This window comes from Notamacropus eugenii, chromosome 2 (genome assembly GCF_028372415.1).
Source record: "Notamacropus eugenii isolate mMacEug1 chromosome 2, mMacEug1.pri_v2, whole genome shotgun sequence".
NCBI classification, from domain to species: domain Eukaryota; kingdom Metazoa; phylum Chordata; class Mammalia; order Diprotodontia; family Macropodidae; genus Notamacropus; species Notamacropus eugenii.
This window is the reverse complement of record NC_092873.1, coordinates 160,704,622-160,721,462: the sequence shown is the minus strand read 5'-3', so window position 1 is coordinate 160,721,462 and position 16,841 is coordinate 160,704,622. Positions and strand designations below refer to the sequence as shown.

Below are 16,841 nucleotides of genomic sequence, written 5' to 3'. Positions count from 1 at the left end.
CAACCTTAGTATCAATCTCATTCTACAGATGAGGAAAATGAAACTCAGGGACATTAAGTGACTTGTCGATGGTCATAAAAGTAGTAGGTGTCAGAAGAGGAATTAAAGGCTGGATGTTCCTAATTCCCAGTGCAATAATGATTCTTCAAAGCCTGCCATTCTGTGACTTGCAGTCATACAATATAACCTAAAGAAAGGCTTTTGTATAAAGAAGCTTGGGATCATTATAAGCTCTATGCAATTTCCCAAAGGCAATCCAGGGCCTTTTCTTAATTAATGTCATAGTTCATTGTCCATTGTGTCTGTTCAAAATACGTGTCTGGTGGACCAATACCATGGGGCTGACCATCCAACTTGATATCGCTGCCTGAAAAATAACCATTCTTCACTCAGTTTTTCTTGTGTGCATAGTTAGGCTAAACTCTTGAATAATTATAACCTCACAAACTAAAAAGCAAACTGGGTGCAGTGGAAAGAGAGCTGCATTCAAGTAAGAGGATCAGGTTGGAATCTCATATCTGCCACTACTTTTGCGACCCTGTCACTTAACCTCCCTGAGTCTCAGTTCCTTCAACTATTAAATGAGAGTATTGAACTACATGACATCTAAGGTCTCCCAAAGTACAAAATTGATCCTATTGTTATAAAGGAGGCTCTGCAACGTTCTAGGGCTTCATATAATTAACACAGTGTCATACATGAACAGGAGCACCTCTTAATTGAAAACTGACTGGCCTTTTCTCATCCTTCTTGACCTCTCTACAGTTTTTGATACTGCTAATCACCTTCTTTATACTCTCTCGGTATCTGTGCCTTTACTATCCTGGTTCTTCTACCTATATGACTGCTCCTTCTGAGTTTTCTTTGCTGTATCCTCATCCAGGTCATACCTTTAACCATGAGGGTTTTCCATGGCTCTGTCATGGACCTACTTTTGTTCTCTCTATATACTATTTCACTTGATGTCCTCAGCTCCCATGGATTCAGTTATCTCTATACCGATTCTTAATTTACTTCTCTAGTCCTGCCTCACCTCTCTCCAAATTTCCAGTCTCACATTTCCAACTGCCTATTAGAAACCTTGAACTGGCTATGTCATAGACATCAGAAACTCAACATGTCCAAAGCTAAACTCACTGTCTTTTTCCCACAAACATTCCCCTTTTCTGAAGTCCTGTATTACTGTCCAGGATACTACCACCCTCCTGGTCACTCAGGCTTGCAACCCAGGTGTCATCCTGAATTTCTTACTCCACACATCCTATATCCAATCTGTTGTCAAATTCTGTCAATTTTGTCTTTGTAACAATTCTCAAATATACTTTCTCTCCTCTGAAACTGCCACGATGTCCTCATCACCTCATGCCTACACGACTGCAGCAGACTGCTCATTGGTCTCCCTGCCTCAGGTTTCTCCCCACTACAATCCATTTTCCACTCAGCCGTCAAAGTAATCTTCCTCAAGTGCAGCTCTGACCATATCACCTTCCTATTCAATAAACTCCCAATTTCCTCCAGAATCAAATACAAAATCTTCTACTTGGTCTTCAAAGCCCTAAGTAATCTGAACCCTCCTATCTTTCCAGTCTTTTATGCATAATATATTAAAAGATACAGAGGAAAGCCTCCAGCACATTAGGTAGATCCTTCAAACTCCCTAACCTCTCAATTCTTTTAACCTCCTAAAATCCCATGAGCATCCTCTCCACTCTACCTCTGCCACACACAGGGATAGTCATACCCACCATTACCCACAAGCATTCCACTTCCTTAACCAAAAACTAAATTGTTTCTTCTGTAAAATGAAGGAGTTGGACCAGATAGCCATTGAAGTCCCTTTCAGTTCTGGATCTATGATGCTCTAACTATAGCCTGCTCTCATTCCATCTCTCCCTATGCCTCACACCTCCCAAAACCATTTGTTCACTCTTGTGATACTGAAACCCTCAATTTCTCAATTCTCAGTACTTTCTCAGGCAATCACCCCTGCTCTGACTTTATATTCCTCCTTTTCCAATTTCTACTTAATAGCTAACCAATTCGATTCTACATTGTTATCTACCCTAGAATTCCTCGCTCCCTTGCCTGATCACCACTCATCCTTTGCCAAAGCCCTAGCACTAGATTTTGTTCCTATTCACATGCTACTGAACAGAACTGAAGTCACACAACCAAGCTGACTGAATAAAAATATAAATTTGTATTATTCAGCTTCACCTGGGCCTTCATTGTAGGAAAATAATGCTGGAATTTCTCCCTAATGGATTCCCTATCTTGATCCCCAAAGATGCTACCAAATCTTCTTTTCTCTTTAGTTTCCTATTCTTCCCTCTCTCCCTTCTCTCTCAGTTAAGTACTTTGTCTTTTATTTTACTGAAAAACTTGAAGCCAGTCTCTGTTGAATGAATAAGCCACCACTGAGCCATGAATTCCACCCTTCTTCTCCCCTTTTCTCTATCTCAAAAGCCCTCGATCACCTCAAACTCAAACTTTCCTCCAGTCTCTGATAATGAGGTGGTCCTTTCCTTGCCTTCAACATGTGTCCTTGATCCTATCCCCTCCTGTCTTCTGCAACAAAATGCAACTGTAATCAGCTCCTCTCTCTCAAATCTTCGACTTCTCCTTGTCTGCTGTTCCTTTGTTATTACTGACTCCAAACATGCCCAAGTGTCAGACATCCTTTAAAAAACAACAAAAAATAACCTTCACTAAGTCCTAGAATCCATTCAGCTTTTACAATCCATAAGCTTTTATCCTATATCTCTCTCCTATTTTTTTCAGCCAAACTCTCTGAAAAGAAATGTCTACTCTCAATGCCTCTACTTTCACTCCTCTCACTTATTCTTTGCAATCTGGCTTCTGATGTCATCGCTCAACTGAAATTTTTGTCTCCAAAGTTACCAAAGATCTCTGAATTGCCTGCCATATTTGATGGTCTTTTCTCTGTCCTCTCTATTAGAAACCATCAAATCCAAGTGCTGGCTCATCAGTCTTATCACACCTGCTCTTTTTTTTTTCTCAATACTCCCTTTCTTTTTCTGTGAACTCATCAGCTCCCATAGATTTAATGATCATCTCTATATAGATGACTCATAGTTCTATAAATCCACCTCCAGCCTCTCCCTTTAGCTTCAGTTCCACATCACCAACTGCCTACTAAACATTTTAAACTAAATATCCGGGAACATGCCAACCTCAACACATCCAATACACCCATTATTTTTCCCCTTAACCCACCCCTTATACAAACTTCCTCATTTCTTTCAAAGGAAATATCATTCTTCCCATCTTTCAGGTAAAACCTTAGCATTATCCTCAACTCCTTATTCTCCCTCATCCCACATAACCCATCAGTTGCTACATCTTGCCATGTGCACATTTACAACTTTTCTCAAATCTGACCCTTCTCTCCACTCACAAAGTAACCACCTTAATTCAGACCTTCATCACCTCTGGCCTCATAAACAATAACTAAATAAAGATTTATTAAGTGTCTATTATGTTACTAAGTGCCTCATACACTGCCCTAACTGGTTTCCCTGAATTAAGTTTCTTCCCCACTCTAGTCTATACTCCACAGCTCCCAATGATTTTCCTTATGCACAGACCTGATCCCCTATTTGATAAATTCCAACAGCTCTCTCTTATCCCTAAAGTCAAATATAAACTTGTCTGTTTAGCTTTTAAAGTCTTTCATTACCTGACCTCAACCTATTCTTTCCAGCCTCCTTGGACATTATGCTCTGCCCCTCATTCATCGTGATCCAGTCAATTTACCTTCTTTCTGTTTCATAACACTTCATATCTCATCTCCATGCCTTTGCATCAGCCCCCTCCTCATATACTCTTACTTCCTCTCCTCCAAACAGAATTTCATTTCTTCCTTCAAGATGCAGATGAAATAACACTACTATATGAAGACTTTCCTGATTCCCTCCTCTCAAAAGCTAGTGCTCTCCTTAACTTTGCAATCATACTTATTCTCTTTATGTTTATTTTTATTATACTTGTATTTTACTTGTTCTCCCTCTCCCCCTCCAGAACATAAACTTTTTGAGAATGAGAACTGTTTTATTCTTTGTATTATATCCCTAGACCCAAGCACAGTACTTGACATAATTAAAACAAGCTTGCTGATGATTGATTTATGGGAGGATATCCATACCGGATGAGAAAAAATAGATGGGTTGCAATCTTCCCCGACAAGAGAAAAACACAGTGATGAGATCCCAGATTATCAGAAAATTTTTTACTACATTCAGAGATCATAATGTAAAATTTCAAAAATAACCCTGTTGGTTAAATTGACATTGCTGTCTTCCCCCAGGATAGTATATTTCTAAAGTGGAAAGTAAAATTTCATTCTTTCTAACATCTAGACCACGGCTGTGGTGTGCTGAAGAAGCTCAACAAATGTTTACTAGCAATAACTCTCTATTTGTAAGTTGTTATAATGCTGTGTGACTTCTATAAGAATTTTAAGTTTTTGCCTCACAATCTATTAATTTCCACAATACTGAAGCACAGCTCAAAGGTCACCAATAAAACCAAACTGCCAAATCTAAAAATAACCTTTTCTCAGTCCTCAATTTTATGATCTCTTAGCAGTACTGATACTACTAGATATTCTCTACTACCTTCCTACTCTCTTAACTGTTGCTGTTCCGTGTCCATTGTCATCTCTTCCTCCTCTTTCCTTTGCACTTGGAGTTCTCATTTCTCTGAACACCATCTCAGTTGGTAGTCATCCACTTCCACAGCTTAAACTACCACTTTTATGCTAACTCATTCATTCATTCAACCAGTGCTTATAAAGTGTCTACTATACACAAGGTATCCCAGGTACTGGAAATAAAAAAACAAATGTCCCCACAGCGACTACATTTCGGGGGTGGTGGAGATGCACTACTTTAACGGGTATGTACATACATTATAATATGAGGAGGAAGAGAACACTAACAACAAATTACTCTCAGACCTAAATCTCCAGACCTTACCTCTCTTTTCAGGCTGTGGATTTACATTTTCAACTGCCTAGCACTCTTAAACTCAAAATAGCTATAAATAAATTCATCCTCTTTCTCCCTAACTCTGCTACTCTTCTAGAGTCCCCTCCCTTTCATTTTCAACACCGGATCATAATTCTTCCAGGCTCTCACATTTATAACCTAGTAATCATCTCTGACTTCTCCCTCATCCCAAATATTTTACTAATTCAGTCAGTGAAGTCAAGTCAATTCTATTTATACACAGGCACTTGGATCAATCCTTTCTCTGCTCTTCTGACTGCTGCTACCCGACTTTAGGCCAGCACTACCACTCAACTACTGCTACAGCACTTAACTTCCAGATCACCTCCCTTCCAATACATGGTACATGCAAGTGACAGAGCCATCTTCTAATGCACTAATATGATCACTTCACTCCACTGTCCAGGATCTTACAATGGCTCTCAAAGAATAGAGAAGCTAAGTGGTGAGGTAGATGGAGGGAGGGGCCTAGACTCAGGAAGGCCTGAGTTCAAATCCAGCCTTAGACTACTTACTAGCTGTGTGACTCTGAGCAAGTCACTTAACCCTGTTGGCCTCAGTTTCCCCATCTGCAAAATGAGCTGGAGAAGGAAATGACAAACCACGCCACTATTTTTGCCAAGTAATGGGGTCCCAAATGGGGCCACAAAGAGTTGGACACGACTGAAAAATGAATCAACAAACTTCTTCACTTGACGCCCTCCATGACCTAGCTCCAACCTACCTTTCCATTAAGATTCCAGACCACTTCCCATCATATATGTACTCCAGCCAGAATTAGTCAAGTATCCCCCAAACACTTTTCATGCTTTACCATCTCAACACCTTTGCTCACAGTTGATGTTATTGGGTACTCCCCCCCACTCTGTCTCTCTTTCAGGGTATCCTATCCCTCCAAGCTCCAAGCCCTGATCAATAAGCTGTCTCTTCCATCCAGTCTTCGGTCCAACCCGTCCAACTCCAGCGGCCTCTCCCTCCTTTAATTTCCTCACACTCGGCACTTTTTATTCCCTGGCCCCACACTAATTCATCATGTACATGTACATATATAATTCTATGTGTAGGCACCCCCACACACAGCCCTGCGGGTAGGAGTCACGCTTTATTTACACGTCTCTCTCCCCAGGGCCTTGCACAGCTCAGGGGACCGAGTAGGCACTTTGCTCAAGGTGTGCTGTACGGCTGCCTTTTAAGTTCCTACTTCTCATCTTTATAAAAAAGCATGATGATGGAAACAGTTCGGACAGCTGACAGAACTGAAGGGTCTCCCCAAAAAGCCCACTTCGAAATCGGTCTTATTTGCAGTTAGGGGAGAAGGGGAAGAGCCAAGTGTGGACACACCGACCACTTCACATAGCACACCTTCGCAGTGCGCAGGGAGCCCGCATGGCCCAGGTGGGTCACCGCGGAGCCGGTAGTGAACGCAGGGATGGGGCTTTGGGCCCAGACTCCTCCCAGCCCAGCCTGGGAGGTGAGGACAGGGGTCCCGGACGCCCCAGTGCCTGTCTCGGCACCCGCGCTCCCTCCAGCGCCTGCCGAGCCCCTGACAAAGCGCCCGGGGGGCGCGGGATAGGGACACGCTGCCCCCGCCTCCCCCTCCGCCCCGGCCCTGGAGCAGGGGACCCCAGGAGGGGCCGCTTCCTCCCCGCGCCTCACGACGCCCCTCGCTGCCCCCGGGGGCGGCGGGGCGAGCTCCGGGGAGGCCCCGCACCGTGAGCCGGAGGCACAGCCTCGACGCGCCGCGAGCCAGGCCCGCAGCCGCAGGAGCGGCTCCCTGCCTCCCCGCCCGCGCCCCTGCGGGGGCTCTCACCTCTCGGGGCGGCCATCGCTGCCGAGCAACCCCGGACGGACTGACGTTATTCCAACCGCGCTCCGCTAGGTGCCGGCTCGGCGCGGTGCACTGTGGGACCGCCCCCCGAAGGCCATAGAGAGCCGAGCGTGGCGGCCTAGAGCGACGCTCTCACCTCCGCGGCGCGCAGTCTGACTTGGACTTGGCCAAAACCCGAGGGTACCCAGGTACGGGCTAGGGCGGCGGAGCTAAAAGGAGGGGTCGTGTACGACCCCGGACTCCACCCGTTATTACCGGTGCTTAGACGCCTCCGTTGGTGGGTGTTGTCCTAAAAACTACAACTCCCAGAATCCCAAGAAACTCTTTGAAAAGGATTTCAGAAAGACTGTTACTTTGTGGCAATGTGGTCCCGGCAGCCGGATCGGCTGGGGACTCTTTTACTCCGAGTAGAAGCTCTTGTCCTATAAACTTCGAATTTGTCACTTCCTCGGCTGAGGCTGTAAATTGTACTTCGCTAATCACTTCCAGCTGTTCATGCTGACCTCCTTAATCACCGAGATTGCCTCTTACAGCACGGAGATGAAAGCTGGAGTTCCAGCCGCTTGCCAGTAGCGCTCTTCGGTGTCCCCGGTGCCTCGCACCGTGCACGTAGAAGGCGCTTCATTGGCTTTTCGAAGGCTGGCTCCAGCTGACAGGTGCAATTGTTGGAATCCGTAGTTCGGAGACCCATAATATCGAGTCCGTTTGGGAATCGTCTCACTGTTCTCCGACTCATTTGCCCCTCCCTAGGTGTAACATAGAAACATCAAGGAGGGAGAGGGGGAGACTAAATTCGGATTCATCCTTCGTTTGGTCACAGGGGATTGAATGTTTAAAGTCATACTGATTCTTAAAAACCTTAAGGGTTTTCCATTTTTGTTGGTGAGGGAGGATCCACACCTGTGAAATCAGAGGTCCTTAAATTATTTTGAGTTCGGCCTCTAATTCTCTGTCATCAATATTGTCAAAACCCTTGGGTCCCAGTCTCTGTCATGACATGGAAGATCACTTTGGTAACTTTCTTCTCGAGCTCATTTGCCCCAACCCACGTATAACATTGAAACTTCAGTGTGCCAGCATCCACGAAGGCACAAACGTAGAACAACTTTTTATTTACGTAATAACCTAGAAAGGACTAGCACTGGATCCTATGGGTAGTCTAAAGAGCCCTTCTTTTCTTCGGTTGGGCCCCCATTTCCCCTAATCCAGTCAGGGTGCTTTACTATTAGACTGTTAGCAAAATAATCAATACTTAGGCTTAGGGAGGTATCATAGTACAATGCATGGGAAAGGGAACTAACTCCAGAGTTAAAGGAATTGAGTTCAAAACCTGCCTCTAATGCTTATAATTATGTGACTTTGGGCAACTCATTTAATGAATTAAATGAATTTAAAGTTTGTGGGTTTCAGTTTCCTTTTCTGTAAAGTTATTGTGATCAGATGGACTTTAAAGTTTCTTCCACCTCTAGTTTCATTATCCTATCAACCAGGGGAAATAATAAAGCTTATATAAAGGAAGCAGGATAGTTTGCCCCTTATTCTCTGTGACCTGGGCTTAAATTGTCTATTCATTATGCCATCTAGCATTTTCTAATGAGGGCCTAACTTAGGGTGCTGGTCATGTGAAAGAAGAAAAGAAAGGGACTGGATGTCAGCGGTGTTGTGGAGGTAGAATTGAAAAGACTCTGCAACTGACTGCAAAGAGGGAACTGAGTTGGTAATGAATATCCCCCCCCCCCCACTCAAGGAGTTCAATTTCTAATGGGGGTGCTAGTTGAATTAATAAATGAACATTACTGTATCTTGTATTACAAATGTTAATGAAACTTGAGATTTATAAAACTACTTTGAAATATATTCGTTAACCATTTTACAATAATTTCAGGTTGCTTTCATTATTTTATTCTTAAAAATCCTAACACATTTTTTATAACAAAATATATAAACAGAGAAAGAATTCTGCTTTCCAGTTTAATAGAATGACAAATGTGTTACAGGAAAAAACAATTTCTAGTAACAGTTTTATAGTGAATGAATGTCGCTGACAAAATGAATATTACATAATAATAATAATGGATGCCCCCAAACTTACCTATTTATATATATGTGAAAGACTTTAAATATTTACTATAAATCATCATATGATCACAAGTTTTAAAATGTATTCTCTAATTAAGTTTCATCAACAGCTCTTGTTAAGTTTACTTTGACTGCATTGAGTGATGCTGTAAAACTGCCTCGGAGACCAGCTATATAAATCTGGGGCCTGGGTACTCTGGTACTGTCTTCTCTCTTTGTCTGTGTACCAGTTGTCTTTAATGGATATACCTGTGTTGAATTTTCTCTTCTCATGTGACTAAGGTTGGTTTGTACTGAATGGGTGAGTTTCTGACGCAAATTAGCCTAAAATGAAAAGAATAGGGAAGAATTAACATTTCTTCAAAACTCATCCAAGCACTATCATCTACTAATTATAATCAGTCTGATTAATGATTTTTTTTAAAACACTCTGATTCATGATTTTTTTTTTAATTTTTAAAAACAGATTTACTTATTAGCAGTAATTCTTGCCACAGAATTCTCTCTAGGACCTCAGATCTTTATAAAAACAACACCAACAAAAATGAATATTTAAAAAATAATATCTACTAGAACTGGAATATAAAATTAAATCTGTTTAAATAAAATATTCCTTTTAGAAGCCAGAAAGATAATGCCTCACATGTTAAAAAATTTTTTAATTTACAAAGTTGCACAGAGTTCAGCCTTCTAATTATTTCATTCACATGCTTTGGAACTCATATGATATGTCACAGAGACATATGTACCAATAAGGAACTTCAACTATCTGTTGAACATCTGTTGAACATCTGCTGAAGCTCCATCTCTGTTAATATGCTATTAGAGAACACCTGATTTTTTAGCTTTATTAATAACTTCATCCTACATTAGGTGGAATGAACAATGAGGGAAACTGCTATTCTTGCCATGATTCTCACCAAAAAAAATAAAAACTTGTTCCTGGAATAGAAATGATGAAAACCTTAATGGGAAAGTAAACATTCATTTTAGAATCTGTGCTAAAGGAGTGGAAGTCAGGGCAGAATTTGACTTTTTTGGAAAATAACTTCCAAAGAATTAAAAATAAACAAATGAATCAATAAAGAAATAGGGTCTCATGACCTAAAAGTCTGTAGAGGAAGTCATCCCAGGAGGGATGGAAAACTCTCAACAATGAAATTCTAAAGAGAGACAAATACACTAAGGGAGAACAGGGCGAGCTATCTGATATGCACAGACTTCATTAACCAACTAGAATTTTTAAAAGGTATGTGAAGAAGATAGACAGGAAGAGCAGGTAGTGGAGAATGAGTAGAAAGTATCACATAGTACTAGAAGAAGAATACCAGAATCACTAAAGTTCAGAATGAGTTGAGAATGACAAAGAAAATGAAGAGCACCAAAAAGATCCAATATTGATCTATAGATATGAAAATAGAGGGATCTTGGAATGAATATAATGACAACATAGGAAAATGGAGAGAAGGCAGATGTGCTCAATTATGCTTCTGTTTTCTCTTCGAAGAAGTGTGATCTTTGAATGGGAGAGAACACAACCAAAACGATAATAGGGAGTTGAAACCCAAGATAGCAAGGGAGGCAGCATCTAAGCCGTCTTTGATAAGTTCAAGTCTCCAAGCCCAAATGAACTAAATCTCACAGTATCAATGGAACAAGTAGATGTAACTGCTGAATACTTCAGTGATCTTTGAAAGTTCCTAGAGGTGCCATAGGCCCGAAGAAGGATAGATATTACCCTCTGTTTCAATAAAGGGAGAAAGAAGTCTGCAAATAGGTTCTTGCAAAATTCAAGAATATATTACTAAAGGACAAGTTAGTAAATACCTAGAAAAGAAAGAGATGAGCAGAAAGAGTCAGCATGGTTTCACCTAAAAGGACTAATTTATTCCCCCCCACTTTATATAGTATTACTAGGCTAATAGATAGGGGAGCAAAACATCTAACACAGTTCTTCCAGCAGTAAGTATAAAGACAAGAGTTCTAGACTAAATTCAAATTCAACCTCTGTTTCTATGTTCAGGTGATAAATTAATCAACCATTCAACATTTATTAAGCTCCTAGTATGTGCCAGGCACTATGCTGAACTCTAGGATACAATTTCAAAGAATGATACAATTTCTACTCACAAAGATCTTATATCCTAATGTGGGAGATAATAGTGAATTATATAATATAAACTACAAAATATAAAATAGTTACCTACAAAGTATATGATATATAAAGTTAATAAATCAAGTATGTACAAAGTAAAATACAAGGAGTTTGGGAGGGAGGATATTTCCATTTGCAGGAATCAAGGAAGACCCTGCAGAAGTTGCTGCTTGACCTATATCTTAAAGACAGAGAGGAATTTTAGGAGACACAGGTAAGAAGGCAGGATGGCATAGAGCTGGACAAACGGAATGTCACAAAAACTCTCATCTGTAAAGTGGACATATTAATAATATAGCTTTCAGGGATTTGAGGATCAAATGAAATAATGCATGTGAAGCCTTCACCTGCTGTATACATCAGTAATGGTGATGGCTAATCTGGTGGAAAAGGGGAAGAGATGTGGTCTAGGAAACAGGGCATTTAGGAGCATTCGGAATTGATTGCACAGCTGGACTCAAAGTGTTCAACACTTGCCTGGAATAAATTCTTCTGTGAATGTTTAAGGGTCTATGTTTTTCCACGTGCTTGACATCCAGCCAACAACTACACCTAAAGATAGCTATTTGAATGGAGAAAGATCCTTTCTCTGACAGGGAGAGTGGAAAGGTTACCTCTTTTGTTAAAAAGAAAATATAATCATTTTTAATGCTTTCAGCATAAAAATGCAACTATACAGATTGTCTTTTTCCTTCTGCTATTTGAAAGACCTGAAAGAGGGATTCAGAGGGAGCAGAAATCTGTGGGCATGACTGCAGTAGCAGTCTGTGAGGGAGAAATAACAGCTGTGGACAGCTTGTTTGCATTGGGTCTTTGGCAGGAAGCTGCTAACTGCCAATCAATGGAAGCTTAGCAAGCAAGTACCTGCCATGTCTTGAGAAAAGGTATTAATCATAACATTTATACATTCTTTGCTGGGACCCCATAGAAAGGCAACAAGAAAGGAGGTTTCTGACATCTGGTCATTAGAGAATGGAGGAAAAGGGGTAAAATGGCTGGCAGTTAGATCTTGAGACCTCCAAGAGATGACGGCCTGTTTCCACTAGGGCTTTGGCAGGAAGCTGCTGATTGCCAATCAAGGGTAGCAGAGAAAGTGTCATCTTAAAAGAAAAAGCAGGAAGCTTGCTATAAATAAAGAGTGCTGTCCTCAGGAGATTCTGTCATTTGCCACATAAGTTTTCCATCTGGAATAACAGAGAGCCTAGAATTTCCTTTGTGGGACAAGGGAATTTTGCTGTGACCTGGAAGTATGCTACGTTTGTATTTCTGCCCATGACAAAAACTATAAATTCACAAAATGCAGGTTTGTCTATCTCTTCGAAAAGGTTTTGAGAGAATACCTCTATTTTCAGCGTTATCGGGGAGAATGAAATTTTTCTTGAAAGAAGGGAAATAATGTTTCACTTAGAAACAATACAGAAAAAAGAATCTGAGGAGGCAGAAAAGAATCTTCGTGTGTGTCAGGAAGCCAAAAGATGGACAAATAAGGAAGGGAAGGACAACTAGACATTAGAAGTTATGGAATAAATAGGACATTCTTCTGCCCCCATTCCAAATTTTATTTGCCTTCTCTCATGAGGAAGAGAAAACACCATAGCAAAGGATTTTAGCTGAATCTAGATGGCGGAAGCAAAGTGCAGTGCTATCACCATTTGCCCAGTGGAACCATGCCTAGCAGCACTGGGCAGAAACAGATTGGTTAGAGGCAAAGCAGATTGTAACCTACAGGGAGGAGCACAAGGATGCAATCAGATGCCACCAATCATGCTACAGTATCAGAAGCATGAGTTGTCCTTCTGTACATGTGCCTCGAACTCACGTGTCCCCTATTCATTTGCATACATGTAACCTAGCTACTTATGTTCCTTATGTGTGTGCCCCTCTACCTATGGGTCACGACCATATGTGTTCTCTAATTTCTCCCTGGGAAGCTAAGATAGGTGTTTAACAAGCCAAAAAAGCATAAGGAAAGGGAACGTAGCTCCTTCTTTCATTAGAAGTCAGGTTCCCTCAGGACTGAACCCTTCCTGAACCACATACATGGATCCAGAGCAAAGGGATCCTTAGCACATTTCTTTAACGTGAAAATGAGTGGGTCCTGTGGCCCAACCCAGCAGTGGGTTTTAAATGTTTTAATAAGTACTCACAATGAGGGAAGTCACAATCCTCATACCCTGCCCTGGTCAGGCAGCATCCGAAACCTTGGCATTACATGTCTGTAACATTCACCAGATTTGCCAGTCTACAACTACCAGCACTGCACTGGGTTGTAGGCATCACATTTTAGGAAGAATAAGATAGAAGGCAGTTAGAGGGTGACAATCAGGATAATGAGGGGACTAATGCTATGTCAAATGGGTAGTTGAAGAAAGTGGGGGAGTTTAGCTTGAAGAAGAGAAGAATTGAGGTCCTTAGGGCACCTCCCCCCAATATTGGAAGAGCTACCCAAAAGAAGAAGAATTGGGCTTGTTCTGATTGGTCTCAAAGGGCAGAAGGAGAAGTGAAAAACAGATGTCACAGACAGTAGATTTCGGCCTAAGGCCAGGGGAAATATTTTAGCAATCAGGTTCATCAGTAGAATGTGCTGCTTCAGGAGGTAGAGGGTTCCCACTCAGGAGAGATCTTCAAAAGTGACCTGGCTGATCACGTGTCCATGACGTTGTGCAAAGTCTTCCTCTTCAGATCTAGAAGGGACTACAGGACTTCCCTGAGCTCCCTTTCAAGGCTGAGTTTCTGATTGCTGTCTCAAGCCTGGTTTCTTAAACTAAAGTATCCACGGCTAACCATCAGTGGGAAGCTACAAAGGCTGTTTGACATTAACCTAGCCTGAGGTCTGGAAATGTGAAACAGCCCTGGAGGAGGCCAATTCTCAGATAAAAATTCTGGGGGACTTTTAAATATGGCATTGTCATCTAGTTCTGGGGATAAGAGCAGGGTTAGATTGTTATGAAAACAGCCAAGGATTAACAAGAAAGATGTCAAATTTTACTTCGTTTTCTGAAAAATTTGGTTCTATAAGTTTTATCATGGAGAAGTGGATAGAATGATGAACTTGGAGGCAGGAAGGTCTGAGTTCAAATCATGTCTCAGAAACTAGTTGTGTGACCCTGGACATGTCACTTAACCTCTTGCAGCATCAGTTTTTAATCTGTAAAATGAAGACAATAACAGCACCTAACTCATAAGGTTGTTGTAAGGATCAAAAGAGACAATTTCAGTAAACCATCCTATAAGCATTATGTAAACGTGAATTATTATTACTAAGGTTAGGGTTATCATTTGTCTAGCTGTTTTGATACAAACTCACATTTTACAAAATGCAAAACAGGAATGAATATGAATATTTTTTTCTCTCTCCTTTCTCTGTCCCTCTTCAATTATTCTCCTTCCCCTTACAACTTAGTCAGATCACACAAGCCTATCAGTGAGGTACAGGATCCTCAACCTCAGGATGACATTTTGAGAAGTGAATCTAACCTCTGAAAATTGAACCTACAAATCTAAAAACCATAAAGTAACAAAGACAAACATCACCTAGCAGGGATTTGCTAATCAGTCTGTTAGGATTCTTTAGAGTCCTCTGTATGCAGAGAACTGTACTAGCCATTCATCAGTAGGGAAAAGGAGAGGGAAGGCAAAGACTTGAGAAGAATGTCAAATATGAAACTCATAGGAAGAATCAGTTCTAAATGAATTTGTAACTGGGAGGAATCAAGAATCAAAAAATCTCCTTTTGAAAACAGAAAAGAAGTTAAAGGTATAGGACCAAAAGCTAAAGATCTATCTACAAATCCATCACAACTAATGAGAAAATCAAATGCAAGCAACGCTTCTTACTGACCATCTCTTCAACAATAGGGTTAGAATTATATTAGCAGTTTAGATAAATGTCAGAATTTAGGTAAATAGAAATCTCCTCTTGGAGGAGAATGCTTAGGAGGAAATATTTAGAAGAGACTATTATGAAGGATATTTATAAGTATCCCCAAGACTGATCAATTGGATAAGAAGTATAAATTTTCCCTGCTTTGGGGATACCCTTACCTCATCAGCTAATAGTAACACCAAGTTCTAAATGGTATGTAAATAACTGCTTGTTTGCTCTCAACTTAAGCAGATAAGCAGACTCCAGGTAAGAGGCTGGGTTGCTTTACATTTTCCAAGATAAGATGATTTCTAAATATTTAGGGCATCTCCAAAGAAATTACACTGTAATTAGGTCTATAAGATATATATGCATACAATTCTATGAAGAAAATTATTAGTGATATGTAAATATAAATCTTGAGAAGATTTATGGCTAAATTCCTGATCCACAAAACAGGGAGAGGGGATTGCTTTAAATATGACATGACAGAGAGTGAGCTGTGGCATGCTTTAAATGCCAGGGCCAGGATTTACTCAGTTCATAGCAGAGTGATAGCTTCATTGTTTTATATGAAAGATAGTACATTTGTATTCTAGTTTGGGGGTGGCAAAATGAGAAAGTAACATTGGACTTCTACCTGCTTGGCATCAGAAGTAAAGCTTTAGTTATAAAATACTATGTAATACTTTCTAAAATAGTAAAGAACTCAGTTTATCATATCGGTTTGCTGGAATGATTTCATTTAATCCTCCAAAAATTCTAAAAAACAGGATGTTTTGGAGGGTATACCCTTCAAAAAAATTTTTGGGATTACTATTTTAGAATACTATTTTAGATAACACTGCTACATACCAGTTTTATAGCTTTTCTTCTTAGCTCCCATTCATTCCATTCGTAACCTTTTACTATTGTTGGCTGCATTATGTGTGTATCTGTCTGTGTGCTACTTTCACATCTTGTTATTGGTTTTATATGTTTGTCGATCATTTTGACCTGAAGAAATGGAGAGTTGTCATTAATGTATAATTTATATGCGTGTGTATATGTATATATATATACATATATATATACATATATATATACGATATAAGGCAAAACAATATAAATCAAAAATTGAAAATAATAAATACCTGTGAAAAATCTACAGAAATGACACATAAATCAATCACTTTAGATGAAATGGAGAGATACCGGGAAAGGTCCAGTGGAGCCAGTTTATAAAGTACCTTAAAGGTTAGGCCAAGAATTTGAAGCTCTAACAAAATCTGGTATACAGAAGATCTTGGAGACAATAAGGTAGATATGAAGCTATAAGGAATAAAACTTTCTATCGGGAAGAAAGCACCAATAGAACAAGAGCTGTAGCTTCTCCTATATTCAGCATAGCTCTTCTATTTCTGCCTTTGGTGTGGGTAGTTAATAGTACTAACCTACCTGAGAGTATGGAATCACAGTTTCAAACTGCTGATGAAGTTCCAATAACTGAATTAATTCAGCACTTTTTTTTGCTTTTTCTCCAATCATCTCAATGTATTTATTTGGATTTTCTGCAAAAGCATATGCAGCTTCTTTGGAATTAAAAGTGTAATATCTCTCTTTATGTTTTAAAATTCCAATAGTTGGATTTCCTTAAAAACAAAGACAAGAAAGTAAATTATTAAGCATAAAAATATTAAAGTATTGTATTGCCTTGAGATGTTGACTCAACAGACTATATTTTTTAATCATGTTTCTTGTACTTTTAATTTAGAATTTTATAACATTTTTCAAATAACTACTAACCTACTTTAAACTCTAAGAGGTAATATTCTTGGAACAAGTACTTGGAGTCTTCATGTTATAAGAGACCCTAGAAGTCACCTAATCCAAGCTTCTATCCCA

At 40.2% G+C, this 16,841-nt stretch overlaps 2 protein-coding genes across 6 annotated transcripts in view; both read right to left on the bottom strand.

Annotated features, from left to right (window-relative positions):
- SLC35A1 (solute carrier family 35 member A1) overlaps positions 1–7,484 on the bottom strand; it is a 48,967-nt gene extending 41,483 nt beyond the window's left edge. For both annotated transcript variants that reach the window (XM_072642790.1, XM_072642789.1), the window contains exon 1: positions 6,841–7,484. In XM_072642790.1, coding sequence (XP_072498891.1) covers positions 6,841–6,856 — 16 coding nt within the window. In that variant the 5' untranslated portion in view covers positions 6,857–7,484. The remainder of the gene's footprint in view (positions 1–6,840) is intronic.
- Positions 7,485–8,815: 1,331 nt separating this feature from the next.
- Positions 8,816–16,841, bottom strand: part of CFAP206 (cilia and flagella associated protein 206) — a 66,008-nt gene continuing 57,982 nt past the window's right edge. For all 4 annotated transcript variants that reach the window (XM_072642782.1, XM_072642783.1, XM_072642781.1 and 1 more), the window contains 3 exons: positions 16,395–16,588; positions 15,813–15,953; positions 8,816–9,261 (listed from right to left, as the gene is read on the bottom strand). In XM_072642782.1, the coding sequence (XP_072498883.1) occupies positions 9,031–9,261; positions 15,813–15,953; positions 16,395–16,588 (566 nt within the window). In that variant the 3' untranslated portion in view covers positions 8,816–9,030. The remainder of the gene's footprint in view (positions 9,262–15,812; positions 15,954–16,394; positions 16,589–16,841) is intronic.